Here is a 12197-nt window from a genome sequence, read left to right on the forward strand (position 1 = left end):
GTCATAATTGCGTGATTAAATGTTAACTGATAAAAATTGGTGACTCGGCTATTTTACTCCGATTATGTTGACCTTTGTTGAAGATATGTATTTTACTTATTACATAAGACAAAAGAGGTATAAGAAGATAGACAAAGTAGAAGAATTTACAGTTTGTATTCAACGTTTAACAAAGCATCATGTGGTGCCGTAACATTTTGAAAACAAATACTTGCAGTAAATCGTCTGTATTTGGCTACCTACAATGTTTGACGAATAATAATTATAATGTGATCACGCTGGCGCATTCAGCTCGTTTATTTGTCACAAATGCACAGACGATCGGTAATATTATCGATCAATGGGGTGGCCGATTTGAGAGCGAAGGCATACCGAAGCCGATGGACAAGATAAAACATATAGTAGCACACGTTACAGGGACCAAAAAGGTATTTAAAAATATTTGGTTAAACTGCTACATCAGACATTAAGAAAAAAAAAATTTATCTACTTTTTGCAACTTGCTCATATTAAACATAAAAATTTTTATTGTGTATGCGTCACGTCCTTATCAGAAGCATAGCATGTTAATTTGTATCTCTTTTACACTGATAATTTTTTCTTATCGTTTCAAATTACGTATGATGTACTGCGTGCATATGTTACGTATTCATTTCTTGTTGATGCGTACTTAATTAAATTAAAAAAAAAGAAAAATACAATTTTTGAATATGTAAAATGCGAAATGGGTTTTTTAAATATCAAATTGTTTTAATTATTTAATCTGTTTATGAAGCTTAAATGAATTAAATTGTCAATTTAAAAGTTATTTAGTAAGAATAATAGTTTAATCCTTTCTTTTTATTTTTAGATAAATGATGTCTTGAATATTAAAAGTACTTCTCTCGATACGAATCAGATTGAAAGACTGGAGTCGTTGTGTAAATGCGTATTATCTAGGTAATAAATATTTAAATGAAGGTTTGGTAATTTAAATGTACTAGATCAAAATGCTCTTCATGCTCGTTTATTATAAATATCAAATCCTTCAGGATGCCACTTCAATACCTTCTTGGTGAATGGCCTTTCCACGACATTACATTGAAACTTGTACCACCAATTTTTGTTCCCTGGCAAGAGACTGAAGTATTTGTGAGCAACGTGTTAAAAAGACTTTCGCAGTTGACGTCTCAAGCCGACAGTTACGAAATGCTAGAAATCGGTTCTGGCTCGGGCTGCATAACATTGGCTATCGCTCACGGTTGTAAAAAAGTATGTAAATGATAATTTAATAGGGCTATTTAATATTTTGCTAGAAGCAAATCTTTGATTACTCAAATAATCAAGCGGCTAATAAAATTAAACTAAATAAATAAATAATTAAATTAAAATAAAACGTGGAGAGATAAATAAAATAATGTATATTCTTTTTTTTTTTAGCTGAAGTGCATTGCGTTTGATGCGAATCCGAACGCTTGTGATTTAACAGTAATAAATCGCAACAAACTCAATTTAAGAGACCGAGTTAAAATAATTAATGCAACTTTAAAGCCGGATTCAACAGTCGAGGTTTCAAATAATTGGAACGATACTGTTGATGTAAATTTGAACACAAAGCTGTTTGATTTCGTAGTCAGTAATCCGCCATACGTGCCAAGATCGATACATCCGAAATTGCTGCCAGAGATAAGATTGTAATAATACGCAATGATCGTGGCTACTATAAAATTTAATCTCTAAAATACTAATTACATAAATAATTACTATCGTATTTATTACACAGGCATAATGATTTCATGGCGTTCGATGGCGGTGACGATGGACTGAAGGTGATTACGCCGGTCATAAGATACGCTTCCAAAGTATTAAAAACCGGTGGTTATCTATTTATGGAAGTACACAATAGTCATCCCGAATTGATAGAATCTTTTACGAAAAAGAATCCCGATTTAAAGCTTAAATTTATGGATACGTACAGAGACTTTTGTGTAGACGGTTACACTATCGAACTTATGAAAGTTGAGTAAGGAATTAATTTTATTTTATATATTACATAATATTACATAAATATGGTAATAAATGCAACCAATTTTTAATTAAATTTTGAACTATTATATCTAGGGGCAGTGTTACATCTATTAAATATTTTTTTCTTTTTTATTATGCATATAACGAGCGAGAAAAACGTTTAGATATCTAACTTTTCTAGCTCGTTATTAGCCAGTAATAATTGTCTCGCTACATGGGCTTTTTTTTTAATAATTAAAATAGTTGGATGAATTTCGCTCAGTCACGGTTTATATTAATGTTTTTTTTTTTTTTTTAAACTTTAATCAATCAAACTATTCATGATTGTACTGTATTTAATTTACAAACTCTTTTTATCTTTAATACAATGATATATACAGTGACTGAAATTATTAAATTTAATTCGCTGACACATTTTAGTTCTTTAACAAACTGACACGATTTACTTTTTATTTTTTATTTCAATGTTTATGTATTCGTATAAACTTTTATGATATGTGTAAAATATTCCGTTTTGATGTATATAGGTTCGTGTAATGGAAAACTTCGATGTCGAATTATAAAATTTTGTGGAAAAAGGTATTAGATTGAATATTTACATCGTTTATCGACTTAAGATTAATATATCACTTCGCGAGTATTGGGGCTAAATATTGCATGTTCTATTATATTTGTTACCGAGTTTCTACTGGGGCGAGAATTTTTCAAGTTCTTTTTTTATCGACGCGATTAAAGGTACCGCGGGATCTTCCGGTGGCAACCTAGCATCAGCTAGTATACGCCTCGTGTCCACTTCCGGTAAGTTCGGCCTGTGGAACGGGCCCGCGCTGAGCGGCCTCGAGCCCCACGGTCCGCGAGAATGAATTGATTCGGTTTGACCAGTTTCTGGAATGTCCTCGTCCGTACCTCTACGCGGTAGCGACGTACGGGGTCGCGCTTTCATTTCCATCGTTGGCGTTGCTACTGGGCTGTATAATTATATATAATTGTCCCCTTGTTTAATTTAATAATCATAATTTATTTAATTCACAAAATATAAATTTATAATGAACTAAATCGCGGCAATTTATCGTAAATCTGTTTATATAAAAAAAGAAAAAAAAAACTACATTTAAGGGTAGGCTTATTTCTTAATAATTCGAAGAAATAGAAAAATACGCGTGTTTCATGCGACGACTTTAATTTTAATAACTGAAACCTTGTTACCTTGCGTAGACGGATTTATTTTTGGTTTCCGAAAGAACCGCGAGTGTGTCCGTTGCGCATGAGACGGTGATCGGCGGCTGCGGCGGCCGTTGCGGTTCTTTGATCTTAACGTCTCTACTTCCGAAGAGACTGAAGGAGTCCTCGAGCAACTCGTGGAGTCGCCTCCTGGCGCGGCCCACGGGTCCGGATGGTAGACGGTACATTCCATCGACATCCGTTTCGGATGTACCGTTACCTTTAAAGTAGTCGAGTCTTTCGAGAGATTGTGTGAAGACACGAATATTTTCACGTTACGCGACAATCGATTGCGAGCGAATGAGCCCACACAACATTTTTATTTCCTTTCGTCGTATTTTCAGATTTAAATAATTCCCGTGTGTCTACGTGCCACTTATTCGTTCGTAATCGATGCCGAAGAAAACGTTCGCCGATAAAGCATTAAATAATATATATTAATATTAAATACAAACGTGGAAAAAGTCATATGACTACCTTCTGTAGAAAATATCTGCTTGCTAAGATTCCAAACAATCGGCCCTACGGCTCCAGGATCCTTCGAGGCGCTCGACGTTCTCGCGAGAAATGTGTCGTCGTTGTTGTCGTCTCTGTCGTGGCGCACTAATTCTGGAGAGTCAATGTCCAAGTGTCGGACCTAGAGTAAATTCGATCGTTAGCGCAAATCGAACGGTGACCGAAGATTTATACCAGTCGGCGCGATCTAGCTAATTTTTCAAAGATTACCATGACGGGCTCCAACACTCTTGACAGCGGTTCTACGCTGCGCATGCTAGGGAACTGCTTGCACGACGGCATTGATAAATAAGATCGCGGAGAGGCAGTGGATTCTTCCTTATGCTTTACATAACCGTTCTCCAAAGACTCTAACGTCTCCACGTGATCGGATAATGAATCGGGTGATCCAGCTCGATCCATTGCGTCCGCTCTCGTCATTCTTCCATGAGATACTCTAAAATATTCAAGTCACATATTTTATATATTTCATATTAGCTTTACATTTTACATATTTCGTTTAGCTTAAATATTTAAATTATTAATTATAAGTTGCATTTAATATTTTCAGATTAATATTATTATCAATTATATTTATGTATTATTATAATTTGTTTTAATACGATTGTTGTGCAATTTAGAATTATTAATGGCGAGTTGTTTTTGTGCGATTGTCAGGAATTATGTTAATCACCTTGATTTCTTAACTGCGTGTTCTTGATTACGCCAGGGGACTGTACCGCGGCTTTTTTTCGGTTCTTCGTCGTCGTCGGTGGAGACTTCATGAATGCCTAATTCCAGACTGTCGGGCGTGTCGGGGGTTATCGGAGTTCGGGATAAAGTCCGCGGAGTCTGCCGCTGACTGGTACCGTCAGTCTGCGAACGAAGGGTGGGTCGTATAAGAAACGGTGATATGCAATACGAAGAGTAACAATTTCCTCGATGAAGTGGGGGGGTAAAATTGTGTTAGAATCGATATTGTCTTGGCATCGTGGAACCGAATTGTCTCCCCCTCGTAATTTGCAACGTCGTTACGTTGATCGTTCGCGTGCCGTAATGGTTTTCAATGGGTCGAGCTTATATTTCCCCATGGTGCCCCGTAAATATTTTATCGAGCAAAGGAAATGAGTAGAAAATTATAAAACATTTTCTAAGAGATATTTCTTATAAATAACGGCGACTCGCGTTAATAATTAAATTTTTTTTTCTTTTTTTTTTTATTACGACTACGAAGTAAAATCGCATTGCGCACCCTGATTTCGGTTTCCGACGTTGAGAAGGCGGTGTTATCGAGCCCGGACGTTGTGGCTGTATATTCACGTTCTTTTTTAAGAATACTTCTGTTAGGCGGCGCAACAGCCGCGCTGTGCGCCCTTTTTCGTTTGGCGGCGAAGACCAAGCCGGTGAGAACAAAAATTAGTAAAACGACACCCGCGCCAGCAGCGCCGATCAGCAGCCACGCGTCTCTCCTCCTCGACAGCGCTAGAGGTCTGCTTTCCTTCAGATAAGCTAAACAAAATTAATTAATCTTTTATCACGATGTCACGAAATAATTCGCGATATAATTACGTACGTTCGCTTTGAATAATCACCGGCGCCCCGAGCTCCAGAGCAACTTCCTGGGGCGAGAGAAGCGACATATCTCTCGCGGCCGTTTCGGCGGGAACGGGTTTGCCGTCGAGGTGAACCGAATATATCAATCTCATAGCGCCACCCTCGATAACGCTCGTATTCTGCATTCGAACTTTCACCACCCCCGGAATCGAACCGTCCGCTAAACGCAATCTCGAGCGTGTATTCGCACCGGCGTTCTCTTTATCGGTAGATCGATTTCTAGAGACCTTCTCGGTACTCAAATTCGAGTCAGACGCAGGCATTGACGTCACTTCTGGTGGGAATTGTTGATTGATATTAGTTGCCTCGGGATTAAAACGCTCCGGATCGTCGGTTACAGACTCGTCGTTCTGCATCGGTAACGACTTCGTTTCTCCTTTTAACGTTCTGATAATCTTCTTTAGAGCGAAGTCATCCTTCGCAGGCTTCTCGTAATCGTTCGTCGCGTCGACGTCCAATATCGGCAGCAACATTTTTTTCGGCCTCGGAATTTCGATCATTTTCATAGATTTTACTTGCGTGACGTTCGAAAGGAATTTATCGTCTATTAAACTCGGCGTGCTCGTTTCCGTTTCCTTCTGAGTGGAAGTACTTCCGACGGTACCAATCGTTAATTCGGACGATTCACCTATTGTGGTTGTATTTGCGATAATTTTCTTTCGCGGAATTTTCACTCGAAAGGCTCCAAGATGATCTTGCGCGTTCTGAAAAATTAAAAAGAACGACGACGTAAAAGAAATTTGCATTCAACGTATTTTTTTTTTTTTTTTTTTTTTACCTTTCGGTTAATAAAGCCGCGTAACAGTGCATCCCTTCGGGATCGCGGATCCATTGACAGCAAGCCGAGGTGCCGTTGCTGCTGTCTGGAAAACGCGGTTCGATACAAACGAGCCAAACGCAGCTCGACTTTGGGTGGTACGACTTCTCCTGGTCGTAGAACTGTTAGTAACCAGTATCTATCAACACGAATTTAGCGTTCTTTGTTACGCGTTTAAATTTTTTAATTTTCTAATTCTTAATTAATATTCAAAGTATGGTTTTTTTTCAATAATTTAATTTAAAATTTAAAAATGTGTATAAAATGAGAAATAAAACGTTATTTTATAATTGCTAATATACCTCGGGCCAGGATCGTCGCCGATAAGAACTCCGATGCTCTGATCGACGTCGTCGTCCAATCTAGGCGTCGGTTCTATGCACGTGATGCAGTCTGGATTGTAAGTATCCGGATAACGTGGGGATATAGGATCTGACGGGCCCTTTTCGTCGGTTGGGGTATAAACTGTGACAGTGTGAACGATCGTTTTTGTCTCGTAAAAAGTTAAACCCTGATTGGGATCCATCCATGGCGGCGCGTCTTCCAGGCCGGTCCAAAAGAAATCCTGTAGGTGCACCCGCCGCCCCGGCAAATGTTCGATCACGATAATTTCGTCTTCTGCACATTAACGGAAATCGATTTCTTGGCTTGTGTTACGTGAAACGCGACGAGAGACGACTTTTGTTCACATAATATAATATTCATTATTACGCCGCAATTTCTGTCTTCAGCAAAGTATTTTTAATCCTCTACGATTAGAATGGAATATTAATAATTTCCGTGAGTTGTAAAACGTAAGGGTATCGTGTTCTATCGATGAAAGCTCATGTTAAACAAAGAGGGCCGAGAAAACACGGGCGTTTGTACGCGGAAACGCTACCATGAGATACTCCGACGATGAGGCCAACGACCGGCCGTCATGCGACTTATCCGCGATGTCACGACACCGCTAAGGATGAGCCGATATAATAACAGATGCGACAATAAAGACGGAAGGGCTAAGATAGAGATCCTTATCACGCGATCACGTGATTGCAGATTATAAAAGTTGCACAATTCATTCACGTTCGTGAGCGAAATTATTTTTCTCGGTACTACGAATCAAAATCATAATCTCTAGTGTTTTATTTATTATTACGTCACTCTGAGAACTCTGACGATTCGAGGGTAATGCACTCTAGATCTGAAAAATATATTACGACGCTTCTATTGCGATCGCAGGCCGCAATTGTGGGAGAAGAATTTAAATCGACGAGCAGGTTTGCATTTTTGCTAAAGTACAATTTTCGGAAGCGACAAATTGTCTGCGCGCTGGCCTGATTAGATGATTGTAAATTATTTGCAACTGGGCATCATGCAAATCATCAATTATGACACTACGTGGAACGCGTTCGTGATCAATTCTCCTCGCGAAATTTTTTTTTTTTTTTTTTCACATTGTTACGACGACCTGGTTTCACGCTTCGCTTGGCTTTCCGGTACGGAAATATTGTTCAAGTTCCACATATCCGATCGTTCGCAGTTTCGCAACTTCGTGCATTTACGAATGAGTAGTAATTCATTCTCGTCTCCGAACCTATCAACATTCTCTATAATTGAAAGATCCCAATAGCCCTCGTATCTGAATGCAGCACGTGCTGCATTAATATACATATTCTTTTCCTGTCGTTGCGGAACTTCATTCAATCATTTTATATATATATATATATTTGCAGGGCTCATAGTCACGCGGCATGCCTTAAGTATTTTTAGTACGTGATGGTAGTGTTAAATCAATAGAAAACGGAGTTCCTATGGTGAGAATGAAGCGAATTGATCGCTATTAATCCCCGTACGCCGCACTGCTCATTCCATCGCATTTTCCGTTCGCATTCCCGTAAATGAACGAGAATATTACATTAACGGTTTCACGGTAGCACATGGTATCCTAACGTCTGTTTCCGATACAATTTGCTTTAAGAAAGGTTCATTTATTACACTTTGCACATTTTATAAATATTTCATAAATATAATTAAAAATATATATTTATTAATTGTGATCGAATTTACGAAGCAGATATTAATGTTTTACTATAATTACAAAGGCAGTAGCATATACGCGTACGTATAGTATATGAGCATGTTGATAAAAGTATCGATTGCTTGGCGCACACCTGCATAAAAGCACTGAATTACTTAAGCTGTCTTCTAGACTGGCGTCCAGTCAAACTAGTTTAATTTCGAGTAACGCGAACCGGCAAGGCCCCATTCACCACAAGGTCATGGAAGAATTATACTCCGCGCGGAAATGAGATCACGGGACACCTAGCGCACCGCTTGTGTTTTCACGTGCACGTGTATTACGATGTGAAAGAACGTTTCGAATCGATCGAGCACGTGGAACCTACGGTTTATACGCGGTCTACCGCTGGCCGACTCGCACACGCCACTTGCGTAAAATTTAATTCCGGGCAGCAGCACTAGGGAGGATAAATCCAACTCGCGCGGGAACGCAGGCTCGTTTTCGTAATAATTTCAGCGCGTTACAAGCAGCCCTGATGGGAAATCTAAATGCCGCGAAATTGAATAAGTATAAATTCCTCATAATAAATAATTCCAAAGAGCTTCTGACACTTCGAGGGAGAGATCGCAGAGTAGGAGTAAGCGCGAAGGCGTTTGGTTGAATTAAAAGTAAATTAAGCAAGCGCGATTTTTAAAGCTAACTTTAATGCAGAACAGAGTGTTCGAAAGCAGGCCTTGGACGGTGTGAATCGGTCTGTTTTTGTCACTACTTTTTATATGTAAATTTCTCTGTCGTGAATTAATTCTAAATATGTATCTCACTAACCGGCACCTGGTGGCATGGACGCGAGCACCCTCGATATGTTGGAGTTCTGCAGCAAGAAGATCGTAATCTGCACGACGGTGCCGAAAGACGCGGATAGCACTCCACGCAATATACTGCATAGTAGCATCGCGTTAAGCGCTTTCCGCTATACTGATTCGGCGATACTACGGGGTGTTTCTCACGGTTGGGTGATAGCGAGTAGAGCCTGCGCACAGGTTGCGTGGGTGAAAGAACGACAGGTGTATTAATGACAAGTGAATGAGATTATCAAAGAAAAAAAAAAGTCTTTGACAATTTTATTCTGATTATTTTTACTTTATTTTTTTTTCTTTCTGCTGATTGTTTAATTTTATACGTAATTCTTGTACACACTCTTCGTGAAATTCTGCATTCATACTTCAATGCAATTCGCTTGCAATCCCTTTTTACCTGCCGTCGCTACGTGTATCGATTTACTAACGACGTATCGCTTGTAATAAATAATATTTTTATTCGTTATACTTTGCACAAATTTCGATCGTAATTCAATTTGTTTTTTTTTTTTTTTGATTCGTGGATTTGGTGTTGATAATACTAATGTTAAAAATTCATAACGAAATGTACCTTTACTTTCGATAACCTGGAATAATAAAATTGGCATTGTTGTAAGAGTCATTCTAGAGTAATTCTGTATTGCAACACGGTATTAAATTAAAATTACATTTCTTGGACTTTCATAAAGTTACTACACGGTGCTGCAATCTATTACTCAACTGTCGAAGTTACACGGTTTTATATTACTTGAGCTAACGTGTAGTTTACAGCAATCAGCCTACTAAATATCTACAAAATTATGATTTATACATAATAATAATTATTTTTAACATTATGTAATATTACACTTTCAACTCAAGAAAGTAATTTTTACATGTTACAGTTTTCTAAAATGTACATTTTTCTATAATATCAATTTTCTCCCCTTTTTTTTCTTTTCTTTTTTTTCTTTTTCATTATTTATTCGAAGTTTCAATGTTCTCGCAATCAACGATTGGTGCTGCGCGTCTTATTATAAACGCAAACTGCGGAAGTTCACGTGTACAAGTTATTTGAGGAGTGCTATGCAGAGAGAAAGTGAAAATCAGGAACTATCAAGGTGTACTAACAGGAATAATGCAAATTAAATCGCATGACCTCATGCGATCGGCGAAATGTCAGGGCTGCGAGTAAATCTTAATGTCCCTTAGAAATCCTTCTTACGTCTAGCTAACTTAAGTCGATGACGAACAATTTGCGTTTCTGTTACTACACTTTGCATGCGTATTAAATATATATAAAATATCTATATTTTATTGACACAGAAGTTTAACATAAAATTCTTAAGTCCTGATTCGTGGTAACAAAACTGCTCGAGTCGAGATTAAAAAATTGCGTTCCGCTCCGCACGCAAATACTGACGGAACGACGCCGGCATTCGTACGAGGTAATTTTATTGTTTGGCAACGGTATATTATTTCCGCTGTTCTCACAAGTGTCTTTAATCTTTCAAATACATATTGCGACAAAAATTTAATCTTACGCCATTCCTCTTCGTCTCAAACGCGGGACAGCGGCGATTTTACTTTCCCGCAGGCGGCACGAGCACCGTAGACTAAAAAGCGCAGCCCTATTCAAATCAATTCGGAGACGATTTAATTATTAATTTCGCCAGGTTTTAAATATCGAGACTTTCTCACTTGTAAGAAAAGCTCCGCAATTTGCCGGCAGCTGCTTCGCACGAGCCACGCGCTAGTTCCATTATCGACCGCGTGCACTTTCTCAATGAGTTTGATTTCAGCCGCACTTCACCCGAAGTCCCTTTCCGGTCTTTCCGTATCTTCGTTCGCGATTAGAGACCGCCCAGACACCTCGCGCATATGTTAAGTTATGTAAACGCGTTTCCACGAGAAGGTTCATAGCACGGCAATCGCTACGAGCCGTTACTTTGATTAGATTGAACCTTCCCTCGTGATGCATACACCGCTGTAAAATAACAAGCTTCCTGTTCCAAGAGAACAAACCCGTTTTACAATCGTTTCTTATTTTCTCGCGAGATCCGCCGAATAGGTTCTTTTTTTTTTCCTTTTTTTTTACACGACTCTTCGTTCCCTTAAGAATCTCTCGGATCTTCCGGATCGTAATGAGCGCTTCAATCGGACGAATTCCGACACTTACGCAAATCTTCTCGATGACGTTAAGTGCACGTGGGGTCCGTCCACGTGAGTGTAAGAGAGATTGCGACGGGAAAGTATATTCTACAAATGATCGTTACGGGGAAAGATAGGTATGGGAGTTTACGCCGTTTATGAATTATGTATGATTTGCTAAAAAAGGAAATGCCGCGCGCGATCGAATAACGAGGGAATATTTACACCGTGATTCGACGCCGCAAATATTTGTTAAATCGTTGGATCGAAACCTTGAACATTACTGACTCACCGGGCCGATTAAGGCTGCAATTAAACGATTGCGCAATAAATATCGTTGTTAATCTGAGCGAACCCGTCCGCCGATTGTCCTGCGTCGGTCGTTATTGCCGTCGATATGAGGCAACTATAATCCACTTAAAGTCATCGATCACCGGCCGCGCATTTTGAAACGCCTGACGCCTGATGAAACGAGTTTGTAATGTCTATATGCGGACGGAAAGAAAGGAGAAGCGTCTCGCGGTCGAAAGGTTCCATTCCTTCCTCCTTTTTTTTTTTTTCTTCTCCTTTTCTTCTCTGCGCAAATTTTCGGCGGTAAAACGACGGCGAGAAGAGAGATCCCGAAAGACGAAACTGTTAGAATATTATATCTGGCTGGGAGAAGTGAGTTTAAAAAGAAAAATGAATATTACTTTTTTTTTTCTATTTTCGTCTACAAAGCTGGCCCTTTAGCCCTGCGTTCGATCAGGGCGATAAAAGTCTAAAAAGAGGCAGGTAGAAGGAAGGAACACGGACGGTATAAAAGGTGGACGCGAACAGGTAGATAACCCGCGAGACGAAGAGAGGGAGACGCGGTTGGACGAGGCGCAAGAAAGAGAGATAAGAATGACGATGCCGAGAGGGGAAAGGGGATAAGACCCGTTCCTCTCTCTTTCTTTCTACGAAGACAGGCGAGGGGTGCCCGAGACACGAATTCAGGACGGAATCTGTCCGGCAGCGCCTGGCTAGAAGTCGCTGGCCTCTCTCTTTCTCTTTCCGAGAGCGGAGCGCTTTA

The 12197-nt window shown here is 39.3% G+C and overlaps 2 protein-coding genes across 2 annotated transcripts; one reads left to right on the forward strand and one right to left on the reverse strand.

The window, feature by feature from the left end:
• Nucleotides 1-18: 18 nt before the first annotated feature.
• On the forward strand, nt 19-2589 carry LOC139111106 (MTRF1L release factor glutamine methyltransferase-like). Its single transcript, XM_070671218.1, has 5 exons — nt 19-428; nt 851-939; nt 1032-1251; nt 1420-1673; nt 1763-2589. The coding sequence occupies exons 1-5, from the start codon at nt 180-182 to the stop codon at nt 2004-2006; spliced, it is 1056 nt and encodes a 351-aa protein (XP_070527319.1). The 5' UTR covers nt 19-179; the 3' UTR covers nt 2007-2589.
• On the reverse strand, nt 2288-9258 carry LOC139111107 (uncharacterized). The gene is made up of 10 exons (XM_070671219.1): nt 8982-9258; nt 6457-6772; nt 6116-6293; nt 5297-6041; nt 4976-5232; nt 4418-4599; nt 3955-4180; nt 3706-3865; nt 3214-3448; nt 2288-2975 (listed from the first exon to the last, which is right to left on the reverse strand). The coding sequence occupies exons 1-10, from the start codon at nt 9106-9108 to the stop codon at nt 2693-2695; spliced, it is 2709 nt and encodes a 902-aa protein (XP_070527320.1). The 5' UTR covers nt 9109-9258; the 3' UTR covers nt 2288-2692.
• Nucleotides 9259-12197: the final 2939 nt, after the last annotated feature.

Source organism: Cardiocondyla obscurior, linkage group LG22 (assembly GCF_019399895.1).
Source record: "Cardiocondyla obscurior isolate alpha-2009 linkage group LG22, Cobs3.1, whole genome shotgun sequence".
Classification (NCBI taxonomy): Eukaryota; Metazoa; Arthropoda; class Insecta; order Hymenoptera; family Formicidae; genus Cardiocondyla; species Cardiocondyla obscurior.